The sequence below is a fragment of the Lytechinus variegatus genome, chromosome 4 (assembly GCF_018143015.1).
Source record: "Lytechinus variegatus isolate NC3 chromosome 4, Lvar_3.0, whole genome shotgun sequence".
Lineage (NCBI taxonomy): Eukaryota > Metazoa > Echinodermata > Echinoidea > Temnopleuroida > Toxopneustidae > Lytechinus > Lytechinus variegatus.
In genome coordinates this window covers 8,373,752-8,385,947 of record NC_054743.1, presented here as the reverse complement: position 1 = coordinate 8,385,947, position 12,196 = coordinate 8,373,752, and the positions used below count along the sequence as shown (strand labels likewise).

The following is a 12,196-nucleotide window of genomic DNA, read 5'->3' as shown; positions in this document are numbered from 1 at the left end:
TTTGCTTCAAAACATGATAATGAACCATTAAAAGGGGAATGCAAGACCCAAACCATGGGGAAATTGAATTATGTTCTCAATTTGCAATGGGATTAACTCAAGATGGTCAAAACATATTGAAAAAACAAGTTTTTACCACAACTTGTGTTTTCCTGAAGCCTCATGTATTAAAGTTTTACATGTAAATGATAATTCCATTTGCAATAGTATAGCATAACATAGACATGGTCAATGTAAAAAGCAAACAATGAATAATAACAATGATAGTAATAATGACTATTTTGAAATATAATATATAGAATGATTACATTGTATCATTGCATTATATTGGTAAATAATTATAATGGTAATGATACTAATACATGTTTGTTTTGTGTATCACGTTAAATCTAGCTTGTGTGAATGGGCCATTTAAGCACCTGTGCATTTCTCATTTTGACTTTCCTAAGCCAAAAAACCACTTATGCCATGAGCATAGGTCAAATAAGAGAAATGGATTATCTGTATAAGCTGCTTGAATCCATCATTTTCAACTATAGCCTGGCTGCAGTAAAACAGTATTGTTGCTGTACACCCCATGCATGCCGATTGAATGCCACAAGCAATTCAGAAAGATTATTGATATTTGCGTTTGATCTGTTTAAAAATTATAATTAGTAAGGGATTACAAAAATGAGGGTAATGTTGATGTTTGTAGAACATTACATGTGTCACTGCCTTCCATCGATGTACTTGTCAGTTTCACAGCAAACGTGTATGAAAAAAGTGAAAAAGATTGGATTGTGAGTATATTGTTGTTTTCTTTTGTCTTTATTTTTTGCTTCTTTCTTATATACATGTACTTTTCCAAATAAGCTCATTTGAAATTAGATTTTGAAAATGAAATCTGTATAATTTCCAACCACCTCTGTGAATTGAACTGTGCGACTCTGAAATGTTTTTCTCTTTTTTCGTTTGTTACTAGTACATGTAGCAGTACATATCTTTGGACACGGTGCCACTTTTTTGAGGTTGTAATTCATTGTCAATGTTATTGAGATTGTTGGTGTTGATTGGCTTAGAAACACTTTTTATATCTGAGGATTACAATTATCAATTTATCATTCATTAAGTTGCTGTTCTGTAGAATAAAATTAGATTTAATATTTTACTTTGTGTATCCCTTATACAATTTATGAAATATGTTTAATAGGTGTGTTTCTATTGTTCTCCATAGTTCTTACTTATTGTGAAGTGAAGCGATTACCAGGTGTTCTCTACGTCACATTCATATCTGATAGGGAGCCATTAGCTCTTCTCATAGCATCCTTCATGCCTCTATTATCATGCTCTATTCTTCAACCATACATAAAGGTAAACAATTTTCTTATTTACTTTTATATTTTAGCTAAATCTAATGCATACATGTACACCCTTTCTCTAAGATAGATTACACACATGCAGGGCCCTAGTGGGGGTCGCATGCTCATTAATATTTGAAAAGCGCAAAAAAAAAAAAAGCTTATCACTACAAAATAGAAGTCATTGTTTCTGAGAAATTTGAAAAGCAAAAAAAAAAGGAAAAAGGGGTTTCACTACAAAATGAAGGTCATTTGGGTTATTTCTTCAATTCACTGTCAATTGTTTAACCAGTGGACTACTGAATTCTGTAATTCCCAGAGGCTTTGTTCAGGGATCATCTGTTTCCAGTAGACAATGGGTTAACCTTTTGACTACAGATTTCTGTAGTTCCAATAGATCTAGTACAGGTACCACTTGGTTCCAATACGTAATGGGTTAACCTGTTGACTACTGAATTCTATAATATCCATAGACTTTGTACAGGGATCATCTGGTTCCAGTAGGCAATGAGTTAATCGGTCTTATTCTTTTACACCTTTCAGGATGTATCTCAACAACTTGAAGCTGAGCAGAAGCAGTTGACGTCTTTTATGAAAGACACCGTTCACTTTACACATGATGATTGGTGCTGTACACTACACCATTGCTACACAACATGTACATGTATGTAAAAATCTTCTGGCATGATCTAACATGTGCATCAATGTGTTATATACTGCATGCAAATACTCCCTGATTACTCACAGAAAAATTTATACATGCGAAAGGGAGTGTAATCAATAAGTTATGTATAATAAATAAAATCTTACTATAAATTGTTTCACATTTCAATAAAAAAATGTGACTAGGAAGAAGCAAACAAAGAAAGGTCCCCCCCCCCCCCCCCCCCCTTCAACTGCAGGGGTTCTCCTGCTTCCATTGTGATAAGAGGGCCATCTGAAGAGGTTAGAGCTGCACACTTTTCTTGCTTTCATTGGATATAATTTCTGTTTTCTGTAAAAAGTTCCTTATTGACTACTGATTAAAGGCATGTACCATCTGATGTCAGTAGACAATGCAGAATGCGGGTAATCCTATTGTATCTTTGATATTCCATTGCTGTCAACCTTCAGGGTGTGTGTACAGGATTATGTTGACTCATAACGTCATTTAAAACTGGAAATATTTGCTTGAAATCATTGATTTTGCTAGATCATTAATTCTATTGTTTGTGATATTAAATTGTATAAATTAAGCCTCCTTCAAGTATAAGCTGTAGAGGAGTTTCTACAATTCAAGCTTAAATTAATGTATTTGGGGATTCCACTATGCTTTGAGCTGGCAATTGCTTGCAGTAATACTTCTAATTCAATCCCCGGTTTGTTACACTACATTGTACGAAAATTAAAGAGAGCTATGTTCTTTATAGATTTGTAACTTTGGCCTAATGTATGAAGTAAAAATGTGTACTCTTGCGAGTTGACGTAACATTCACTAACATGTACTGTAATAAGGTAATGTTACTTCAGTAGACGCATACTTTGTGTTTGATTCAAAACTTCTGTCATTTAAGAATTACAGGGACATTTGTACATGTACTGCTCTCTTTAAACCAATGTGGTACATGTAGATTGCATTTCATGTCCTGGAAATGAGAAAATTGCAGAATTTCTGCTCATATTCAGAAGGTACTACTAAAGCTTATCTAGAAATCATATATAAAATAGATTGCATCATCATGATTTCTATCTGATTACTATCACAAGGGTAAAATGAACATTAAGGGGGCCCTGGGTCCCATCTTACAAAGTGTTATTATTTATCTGACTTACCTCAACTACATGTATATCAAAATCCATCATTGTCATTTTTTTCTAAATTTGCCCAATATCCTTTGTTAAAGCAGAGCACGCTAAATTTTCAAGAGAGCGATGGATGTCTGAATATACATCGTATCTAGAAGATATTTTGAACAAACTTCTATTTTGGATGTTGCCGTTGCTGGCTGTCCATAGTTGTAATTGATTGCATCTGTCGCAACACTTCAAAGATAGGGTCCTGATCTTAACTTTTCATGGGTTTTCTCCTTTTACTTTATTTCACTGTGTGGTCTTGCTTTTTAATTGTACAAATTGAAAGGATTAATGTAGGAAATGTCTTTATATTACTATGAAACAAGTATTATTTTATGAAAAAAAGTGCTGTGAAGATAATGGTTGCTGAGATATAATTGTATCAATGGTTTGATGCTGTACTGAAATGATTTCCAAACAATATTTGCGTTTTTTTCCCCAAACTTACAATCTGATTTTCTATCCGCCATTATGAAAATGTTTTGTAGATTTTTCTAGGAGGTGCTGAAATAGTTGGTAAACAAATTCTAACTTGTTTGGTTGTAACAGTACTTTGAATAGAAAAGTCGACTGTGTTTCCCTCTGTCACTAATAATTAAAGAAATATTATAATCATTTAGAAATTCAACTTTATGCACATAAACATTCATCTCAAAATTTCTTGCTTTCTCCTAATTTTCTTTGTAATATGTTAAGATCTCGTTGTGAACATGAAGAAAATGTTCCTCTTGATTGGAAATTGAATATGTTATAAACTCATTCAAAATCTTGAAATTAAAGTCCATGAAATTACTGCTACTGTGCAAATACAGTCATAAAAATGAATTATGAATTGTATTAGTGTAGTAAAGGGCATGAATCAACAGAGAAAAAAACACATCTTGTTATGTTTATAATTAATTGTTGTTGCAATTATGTTTCTGAATTGGGAATTAAATAGACTTTGCTTGAAGTGTAAATTATTTGATTTGTTTTGTTAAAGATGTCTTCATTTAAAGGAGAGATTAGAAAAGAGGTGGAGATTAAGGTATTAATTTGTACACAAAATTTTGTAGCATTCCCAGAGCAATTGTGGAAGGGGGGGGGGGCTAGAAAGAGAGAGAGAGATGGAGGTTATGAGATAATTTATGAATAGGTTCTCAAAGTACTCAGAATAGGGAGAGAGAATTGGCATGATTGGTAAAATCGAGGGGAGATAGGTCGAGAATAGGGGTTTCTTTTAAATTGGTCTTCGTCCACTGAACATTGTGTCTAATAATCAGTTTGTCCAATAGCCATTTAGTTCATATTCCATTTAGCCTAATTTGATTTAGTGTTTATTAGGCGAATTGATTAAAAATGAAATGGATATTAGACCAACTGGAAAGACGAAGTGGTCATAGATGAACTGGTGATTAGATGAAGTGATTATTGTACCAAATGGCTATTAGACGAAATGTTTATAGGCGGAATTAGTCTAATGCCATTCACTTAAAATGAAGATAGACTGTGGGCAAGTGGAGGGTGTAATATTTGATGTTGGCCCTGACTGAGAAAGAGATGAGTCTATCTCGATAAACTCAACCAATTTTGCCTTAACTAAAGATAATTTATCTGAATATTCTGAAGAATAACACTTTCTATTTGAAGTGAAAACAGAAAGTTCTCGAACAATATCGACAATCCTCAGATACAGGAAATGCCATATTCTATTATATTTCGCAATATGTTCTCATCAAGTCGTTTTATTCTTATCGTTAAAAAGGGATAGTTACCCCTTAAGTGCTCAAAACGGGGGAAAACATGATGAACGTCGATTACTAATGCGTTCTCATTAATAAAATAATTTTTTTATCAATGCATCCTTGAAGTATATTCTCTGATCAATTATAAAGGCATACAGAGCAAATTGACAATGGTAAAATCGAAAGGAAACCCCCGTCATCGCGATTAAAATGATGAATAGTCGGAAGTTCGCTTATGAGAAAAAGAGAGAGATCCTGTATGTATAGGGCGAAAATCAAAACTAATTCTCAACCATTGATACATCCAATTAAGCATAAACAAACAGCTCTGAAATGTCAAGATGTTAGAATAATACAGACAAGATATGGTTTGATATGCATTATTCGAAAGCAGGCTATAGTTATGTATTTCGTTGTTGTTTTTTCTTCCTTTTATGAGTAGAAATTAGAAACCGCTTATAGAAGATTTAAAAGGAAAGGGAATATGAGCCTGAAATTGAAGTAATCAGATTTTAGATTAATGAATACGGTTTCTTTGGTGTCATACTCTACATTCTTTTAACATATTTTGTTCAGTAAAAAATGGAATTAAGGTAGGAAACAAAGATTGGGAGAAGGAAACCGCGTCATTTTTACACATCTTCTTAACAAGCCACCAAACGTATATGGGGTATTCATGTTGACTATCCATTTTTTAAAGCTTTTTAGCCGCGATCTGGATGAATGGAATGACTGATACTGACTGCCATTATACATTAGGCACTCTGTAATGAATCACTCGCAGGCTGTCAGTAGGGAAATGGAACAGTTTTTGAACAAACTCTATTTCCTCGAGTGAGATTAGGAAGATAGCTGCTCCATCCATCTCATTGCTATGCACTCGGCTTCAGAAATATGAATGACAGAGAAATCTTTCTTTTGCCCTCGGTGCACTTTAACTATCATTAGCCTAAAATACACATTTATGTCTTCATTTGAGAAAGGGAAAATGTTACTTTTCTTGCAGCAAGCGAAAAAGTTCAAATGCATCCCCCTTTCTTTCCATCGTATTTAAAATAAACTGTGTATTCTTATGTCATAAAAATCATTCAAAGAATTATTTCTTTACAATCTTTTAATAATGCTGAATGTATTCATGGTATTAAAAAAAATTGTTTCATAACACCATTATTGTGAAATCAATCAATTCGATTAGTTGTTGTTGTGTTGTTAGTTACAAGACGCAGACTAAAATCATTTAAAGATGTTTTCTTTCATATATTAAATGGTCAGCCATTGTCGATGAATGCAAGTATTGTGACGTTGTAATAGATAAACACTTGTCCTGGGAAGGCTAAATAGATAATGTCAAGTCTAAATAAATTTGAAACTTTGTCATGCTAAGAAGAACGAGGCCATACATTGACGAAAGAACTGCGATGGTTCATTGATACAGCCCAATACTACTGTATTATGTTTGATTTGATTTGATTTTGATTTGATTTATTCAGACAGAAAAATAAAATATTTACATGTCTCGGGTTGCCAAACAAGGTTTAGGAAAACCCATACAAGTTGGCATCCTAGATATATAAAACGAAGTACAAAACATATCGATGACATTTTAACCAAGTAATACAAATACATATAAAAGATTATAGTTCAATTACAACATCATGGATACAAAAATAATTCTTAAAAATACTAAGATTGCTTAAGATAATTAATAAAATGTCTAATTGGAGATGTTATTTTTATTCATCCCAATTCCCATTCATTAAAAAAGAATACAAGTTGTTCAGAACGGATTTACGTAATGTTTTGCAAGTATAATAGAGTTGAGCTATTCAAGAGAGTTGACTGTCTGAATGTAATGATAAGAGCGAATTAAGTTACTCCCATTTTCAAACTTAAAAATTATCTAGCACCTGATCGTATATGCTCCAGGTTATGAACTTCGAGGAAAATTGAAAAAAGAAAAATAATCTAAGAAAATAAACAGGGAGAAGGGGCAACCGCCACAAAAAAAAACTAAAGAAAGAGGAAAAGGAAGGAGGAAATACATGAAAGAAATCTCCATAACGAGCGGTTTATCCATGCAGGTCTCTATTTTGTCTAATGATGGATCCACGAAGAGAGGTGTGTGATCTAAAAAGAAAAATTAGGAAATTAAGGCCCCCCGGCTAATTTCACTTATGAAAATAATGTGGCACTTTAAATATCTAATACGGCGGTTGAGGTTCGGGAAGGGGGTAGTCTGCTATGCAGACTCTGAATGGCTCGTGAGGTAGGATCTGCTACTGGTTTGCGAAGCAAACCAGCCTGAAAGGGCGAGCGAAGCGAGCCATTTCAGATAGACATAGTCTGCTATGCAGACTCGTTGAATCAGCTGAGGTACACACACTGCAGATGTGGGTCTACATTTGTAGACTAGGAAGGGGGGGGGGGCATTTAAGATCATAGTGGGGATTTTTTTGATAAGTCAGTTACTTTCACGGAGCGCAGCGATTGAATTGTATACTTTGCCATCAAGACAGTGTGCAATTTATAATTATTTTATAATCATTTCTTTATAATAATCAGGAAGAGTTGAATTAAAAGCCCCCCCCCCCCCGAAATGGAAGTAAGTTACTTTGAAGCGATGGCATGGTAATAGACGAATGTATTTCATAGTCAACGTGCGACGATGGATTTTGGTCAAAATATTGATTTTCCATTTTGATACGCTCCTGATAATAATTTATGAATAAATAAAGCAATTATTTAGTTCGTTCCTAATCATCCTCATACTTGAAATTAAGTTTTAATGTAGAGCGTAGTTATCATGAAATGCGTAACCATTTTTATCAATGTCTTCAAACTTCTGATGCGTGACAAGATATATTTTTACTTAATTTCATTTTCTTATTACAATATGGAGACACTTCAGCCAATGGATCTAATTTTTACCCCCCCCCCCCCCCACGACTCGGCATTCTCCTATCAACAATTTTTGTTATTGAAACTTGTTCTCTTATTCAGTCACTTTGAAAATCAGGAGGGCGGTGTCTCCCCTACCCCGTCGTGCCGACTGTATTAATTTTATCATACTAGGCATCTACGTCGCTTTGTCTGATTGATGTAATGATATCATTACCATTTACAATTGACTCTGGATATTCACGCACGATGTCGCCCTCTCTAGTGTTAGATAAGACAGCTTTCATTTCACTTTTCTTATTTTCATGTCACCGCAAGTCGTTCGTACTCAAGCAGCCAATCAAAATCGTCTGTCTTCTCATTTAGCAGACGACAGAAGAAGCGAACTATTGCTCGCACCCTAACTCGACTACTCTGCAGCGCACCAAGGAATCGGATGGGCCAGTAGTTTCACCTTCCCCAAAGTAAGGATAAAAGTTTTCTTGATTGTAATATCTGTCTGCTTGTTAAGGATTATAATTCCCAACATTGTTAAGGTTATAAAAAGTATAGCTCATTCGTCGAATGCTGGATGTGGAAATTACTGATCACGGGCTTACAAAAAGACACCTGTCGACATGACAATAAAACGCCTTTGTAATGAAATGTTTGTCATTGTATGCTTTCTTCCCTCCAATAAATGAAAATGCTCTTACAATATAAGCCAAGACTGAATTCTTGATCACCCTCTATCTATTGGATTTGTATCATCTAACAACGACATGGAATTTACCTTCAGAGTATATCGATGGATAAATCTGAGTTTAATTGCTTCGATCACGATATGTTCTTTGATCTCGACATCAAGTGGGGTGTCGAGGAGCGATAGGGAAGTTCTTCGTATGGATGGAGATTTGATAATTGGAACTTTGTTTTCGGTTCACGCTCCACCACCTACCGAGGTGGAAGCTACAGCACGACAGTGTGGTAGGGTACGGGAACAGTATGGGATCCATCGAGTTGAAGTCATGCTTCATACCTTAGAGAAGATCAACAAAGACCCGGCAATCCTTCCTGAAGTGACTTTAGGCTGTGAGATCAGAGATTCTTGTTGGTATTCATCCGTAGCCCTTGAGCAGAGTCTTCAATTTATAAGTGATAATCTAGAGTCTGAGAGGTCGAGTAAGAAAGCTACCAATCCAGAATGCAGTGGGTCTCAAGATGTCTCTAGGAAACAAATCACAGCAGTGATAGGACCAGGATCTAGTGAAGTAGCGATCCAGGTCCAAAATCTACTTCAGCTCTTCAATATACCACAGGTAGCCTACTCTGCAACCAGTCGTGACCTCAGTGATAAGACGCTCTACGAATACTTCTTAAGAGTTTGTCCATCTGATACACTACAAGCACAAGCTATGGTGGATATTGTACTGAGATATAACTGGACATACGTTTCTGTGGTGCATACAATAGGTAAGTAAACATTTTTTTTGCAATCGTAAATACCCTTCTTCTTTTATTTCAAGAAATCTTCTAAAATATTTCCCAAAATAATATTCAACTCATGCAACGCACATCCCCATTTAATTACATAATTTTTTTTTCATTATTTCAAATGTATCAAAGAAAAGGATTCATTAATTTAGTGATAGTCCTGTCTAAATGAAAACTATTTGATCAATTCAGATATAAAGTAGGGAGAAAGAGAAAGAGGGGGGGGGGGGGGCTGGTGAGAGATAGGGTGGAATGGGAAGGATGAAGGAGGAGGTAAAACATTTTCTTAAATTGTTGTTCTGTTTTAAAATCACTGTGAGGTTCCTAAAAACAACCCCTATAACTTTCAAGCTCGTGATGATTTATTTCCCAGTGATATTATTTTGTAAATGCATTTATACCATTGACAGTGGTAATAGTTATGCTCACCTGCTTTCAACGCTAACCAAGAAAACCATGACAATTATAGGAAAGCATGAGAGATAAATATAGTACTTTGTGAATCACCTGTTACTTGTCACCCGGCGCTCCCTTCATAACAACCAAGACACTAAAAGCTACCAGACAACTGAATGGTGATATTGGTGTGTTTGGTGATAGTGGGTGGAAGGGAGTGATAGAAGGGCTCTAAGAATTGATGGTACCACCCCTTTAATGCTGTCTATAATATTCAAATCACCTCAATCCATAAATCTCACATTTGTTTATTTGAATAGATCCTTAATAGGATACTAATCAACAGATGAAATCCTGCCCCTCTTTCTCTCTCCAATGTGCAACTACCATCTCCGTCCCTCTCGCTCAACCTTGATATTCCCTTGACCTTCACATCAATCTTGACACACAGATCTGTAGCACTTTCTCATAATCAATAAATTAATAAGCATTGGACCAACATTCACCTCCCCTATACATCCGTTTATCAATATCATTATTCTCTTTACCTAATGACAGGTGTGCGGAATGTGAGTTGCTATGGCGACTAAACATAAATGATAAACATAATAAAAAATGATGTCTGCTGATAATATGTGTCCTTATACTAACCCTTAAATTTGTAAGCAGGCAATGATGGATAATTTGAACAGCGCACTTGAAATAGGTAGAGGGTGCAGTCCACCAACATTTTTTTGTCCGACACGTTATCAGATAATTATGACAACTGTCCTTGATTTTTAATTAGCTAAGACAAGTGTTGGATAAAGCATCCGACATTAAACTCTCTTAATTTTGAGAAGTAAAGATAAAAAAAACCCTGCACACATTATATAAAATATGTATGAAATTCATGCCGCATAAACACGCAGTTTATCGGTTCATGTGTACTTTTCCAATTAATGTTTGATAAAATAGGATTCAGGAATATGTTGGGTCAAATCTATAACTCACTTCATTCATATTACATTCGATGTTTTACTTATACTTGCTAACATTAGGATATTTCAGAGACAGTAAAACAGGTCACCAGGACATTGCTGACATACAGTAAAACAGGTGACATTGCTGACGTCACAGATGGGGGAGAAGAGGGGAGCTTTGGGGTCATGGGCCCCAGATTTTCATAAAAAAAGGGGGAAAAAAGAAAAGGAACGGTGATGGATCAATATTATGTCAAAAATCTATTGCAAATTATCTATTTTTAATTTGGAAGGTCGGATGGCTTGCTTTGCTAACTTGCAGCTTTTTTAGAAATTTGCATGATGCACCCTATTTATTTATTTTTTTTTGCGCATCACACTATGATGCATAAGTGACATATAAATCATTATCGAGAGAGAACATTTAGATAAGAATTGATCTTATACTGTTATAGGAAAGTCAAACGACATTTCACAATATGATTTTATTTATAAAAAGGTCACAAAACACCAAAACACAGTTATTAAATTCAAGATTAGGTTATGCATTGTAGCAAATACAGGGAACATAATTATAATTTGTATGATATATTTCTGCAAACTAAGTGCACATGCGCTGTGAAAGAGAATATTCACGAATATAGCCGGATATTGTAATTGCTCTTCGTAAGAATGGGAACAACCAACCGCAATATTACATTGAATTGTGTATCGATCAAAATGTTACGCTATTTATATTTGTAGAAAATGAATTGCTCAAATCCAATCAGACATTCCTAGGGAAATTCTAACAGGAAAAGGACTAACAATCCTCTTTCCTGTATATTATCCGATTACAGTTCACCATGACCCATCCCCACTTTGCCTGACAACTTTCATTTTGATCCAGGACTATTTCGAACATTTAGAATCAATCCATGCATTGCAGAATCTCATAATCATCGTAATTCCTGAGGTCATTCGACTCCCAAACGCTACTTTAACGCGTACATTCTTTTCATTTAGATTATTGTGTTATGAAACAATGTCTTCATCCATATGAATGAAGTTTATCAATACATTATTACACTCAATCAACCAACCAACAAAATCAATAAATCAATCAGTCAATCAATCAACCAACCAATCAAGCAAGCCAGCAAGCAAGCAAGCAAGCAACCAACCAACCCAACCCAACCAACTCAACCAACCAACCAACCAACTCAACCAACCAACCAACCATCCATCCAACCAACCAATCAAGCAAGCAAGCAATCAAGCAATCAAATAATCAATCAACTAATCAACTAATTATTGATTAATCGTTCAATCGACTGATAAACCAACCAACCAAAATTGAAAGAGATTGAAGGATAGAGCCAGTGAATTAGATATATCCACTATAAAATAACATACACTAATCGCAGTTCAAGCTAGGGTCGGATAAAGGTGAAGTAGTTTCTTAATTTAAACGATATCATAGTCTAATGAAATAATTGCAATTTCAAATCTACGTTAAACCCATTTCTACCGAAGCCTCATCAATAAAACCGTATGTTATTTATACCTTCACTCGCGACACTCCTAAAAG

At 34.9% G+C, this 12,196-nt stretch overlaps 2 protein-coding genes across 3 annotated transcripts in view; both read left to right on the top strand.

The window, feature by feature from the left end:
* LOC121413300 (proteasome assembly chaperone 1-like) overlaps positions 1-4,125 on the top strand; it is a 34,754-nt gene extending 30,629 nt beyond the window's left edge. Inside the window, exons 6-7 of one of the 2 annotated variants that reach the window (XM_041606076.1) lie at positions 1,193-1,353; positions 1,884-4,125. In XM_041606076.1, coding sequence (XP_041462010.1) covers positions 1,193-1,353; positions 1,884-2,012 — 290 coding nt within the window. In that variant the 3' untranslated portion in view covers positions 2,013-4,125. The remainder of the gene's footprint in view (positions 1-1,192; positions 1,354-1,883) is intronic. The other variant, XM_041606077.1, reaches the window with a different exon arrangement.
* A 4,030-nt stretch (positions 4,126-8,155) lies between these two features.
* On the top strand, positions 8,156-10,821 carry LOC121412529 (metabotropic glutamate receptor 1-like). The gene has a single exon (XM_041605320.1). The coding sequence runs from the start codon at positions 8,557-8,559 to the stop codon at positions 9,253-9,255; it is 699 nt and encodes a 232-aa protein (XP_041461254.1). The 5' UTR covers positions 8,156-8,556; the 3' UTR covers positions 9,256-10,821.
* Positions 10,822-12,196: the final 1,375 nt, after the last annotated feature.

What these genes read in the sequence shown, in the direction of transcription:
- LOC121412529 (XM_041605320.1), top strand. Translation starts at nt 8,557, where the DNA reads ATGGAATTTACCTTCAGAGTATATCGATGGATAAATCTGAGTTTAATT.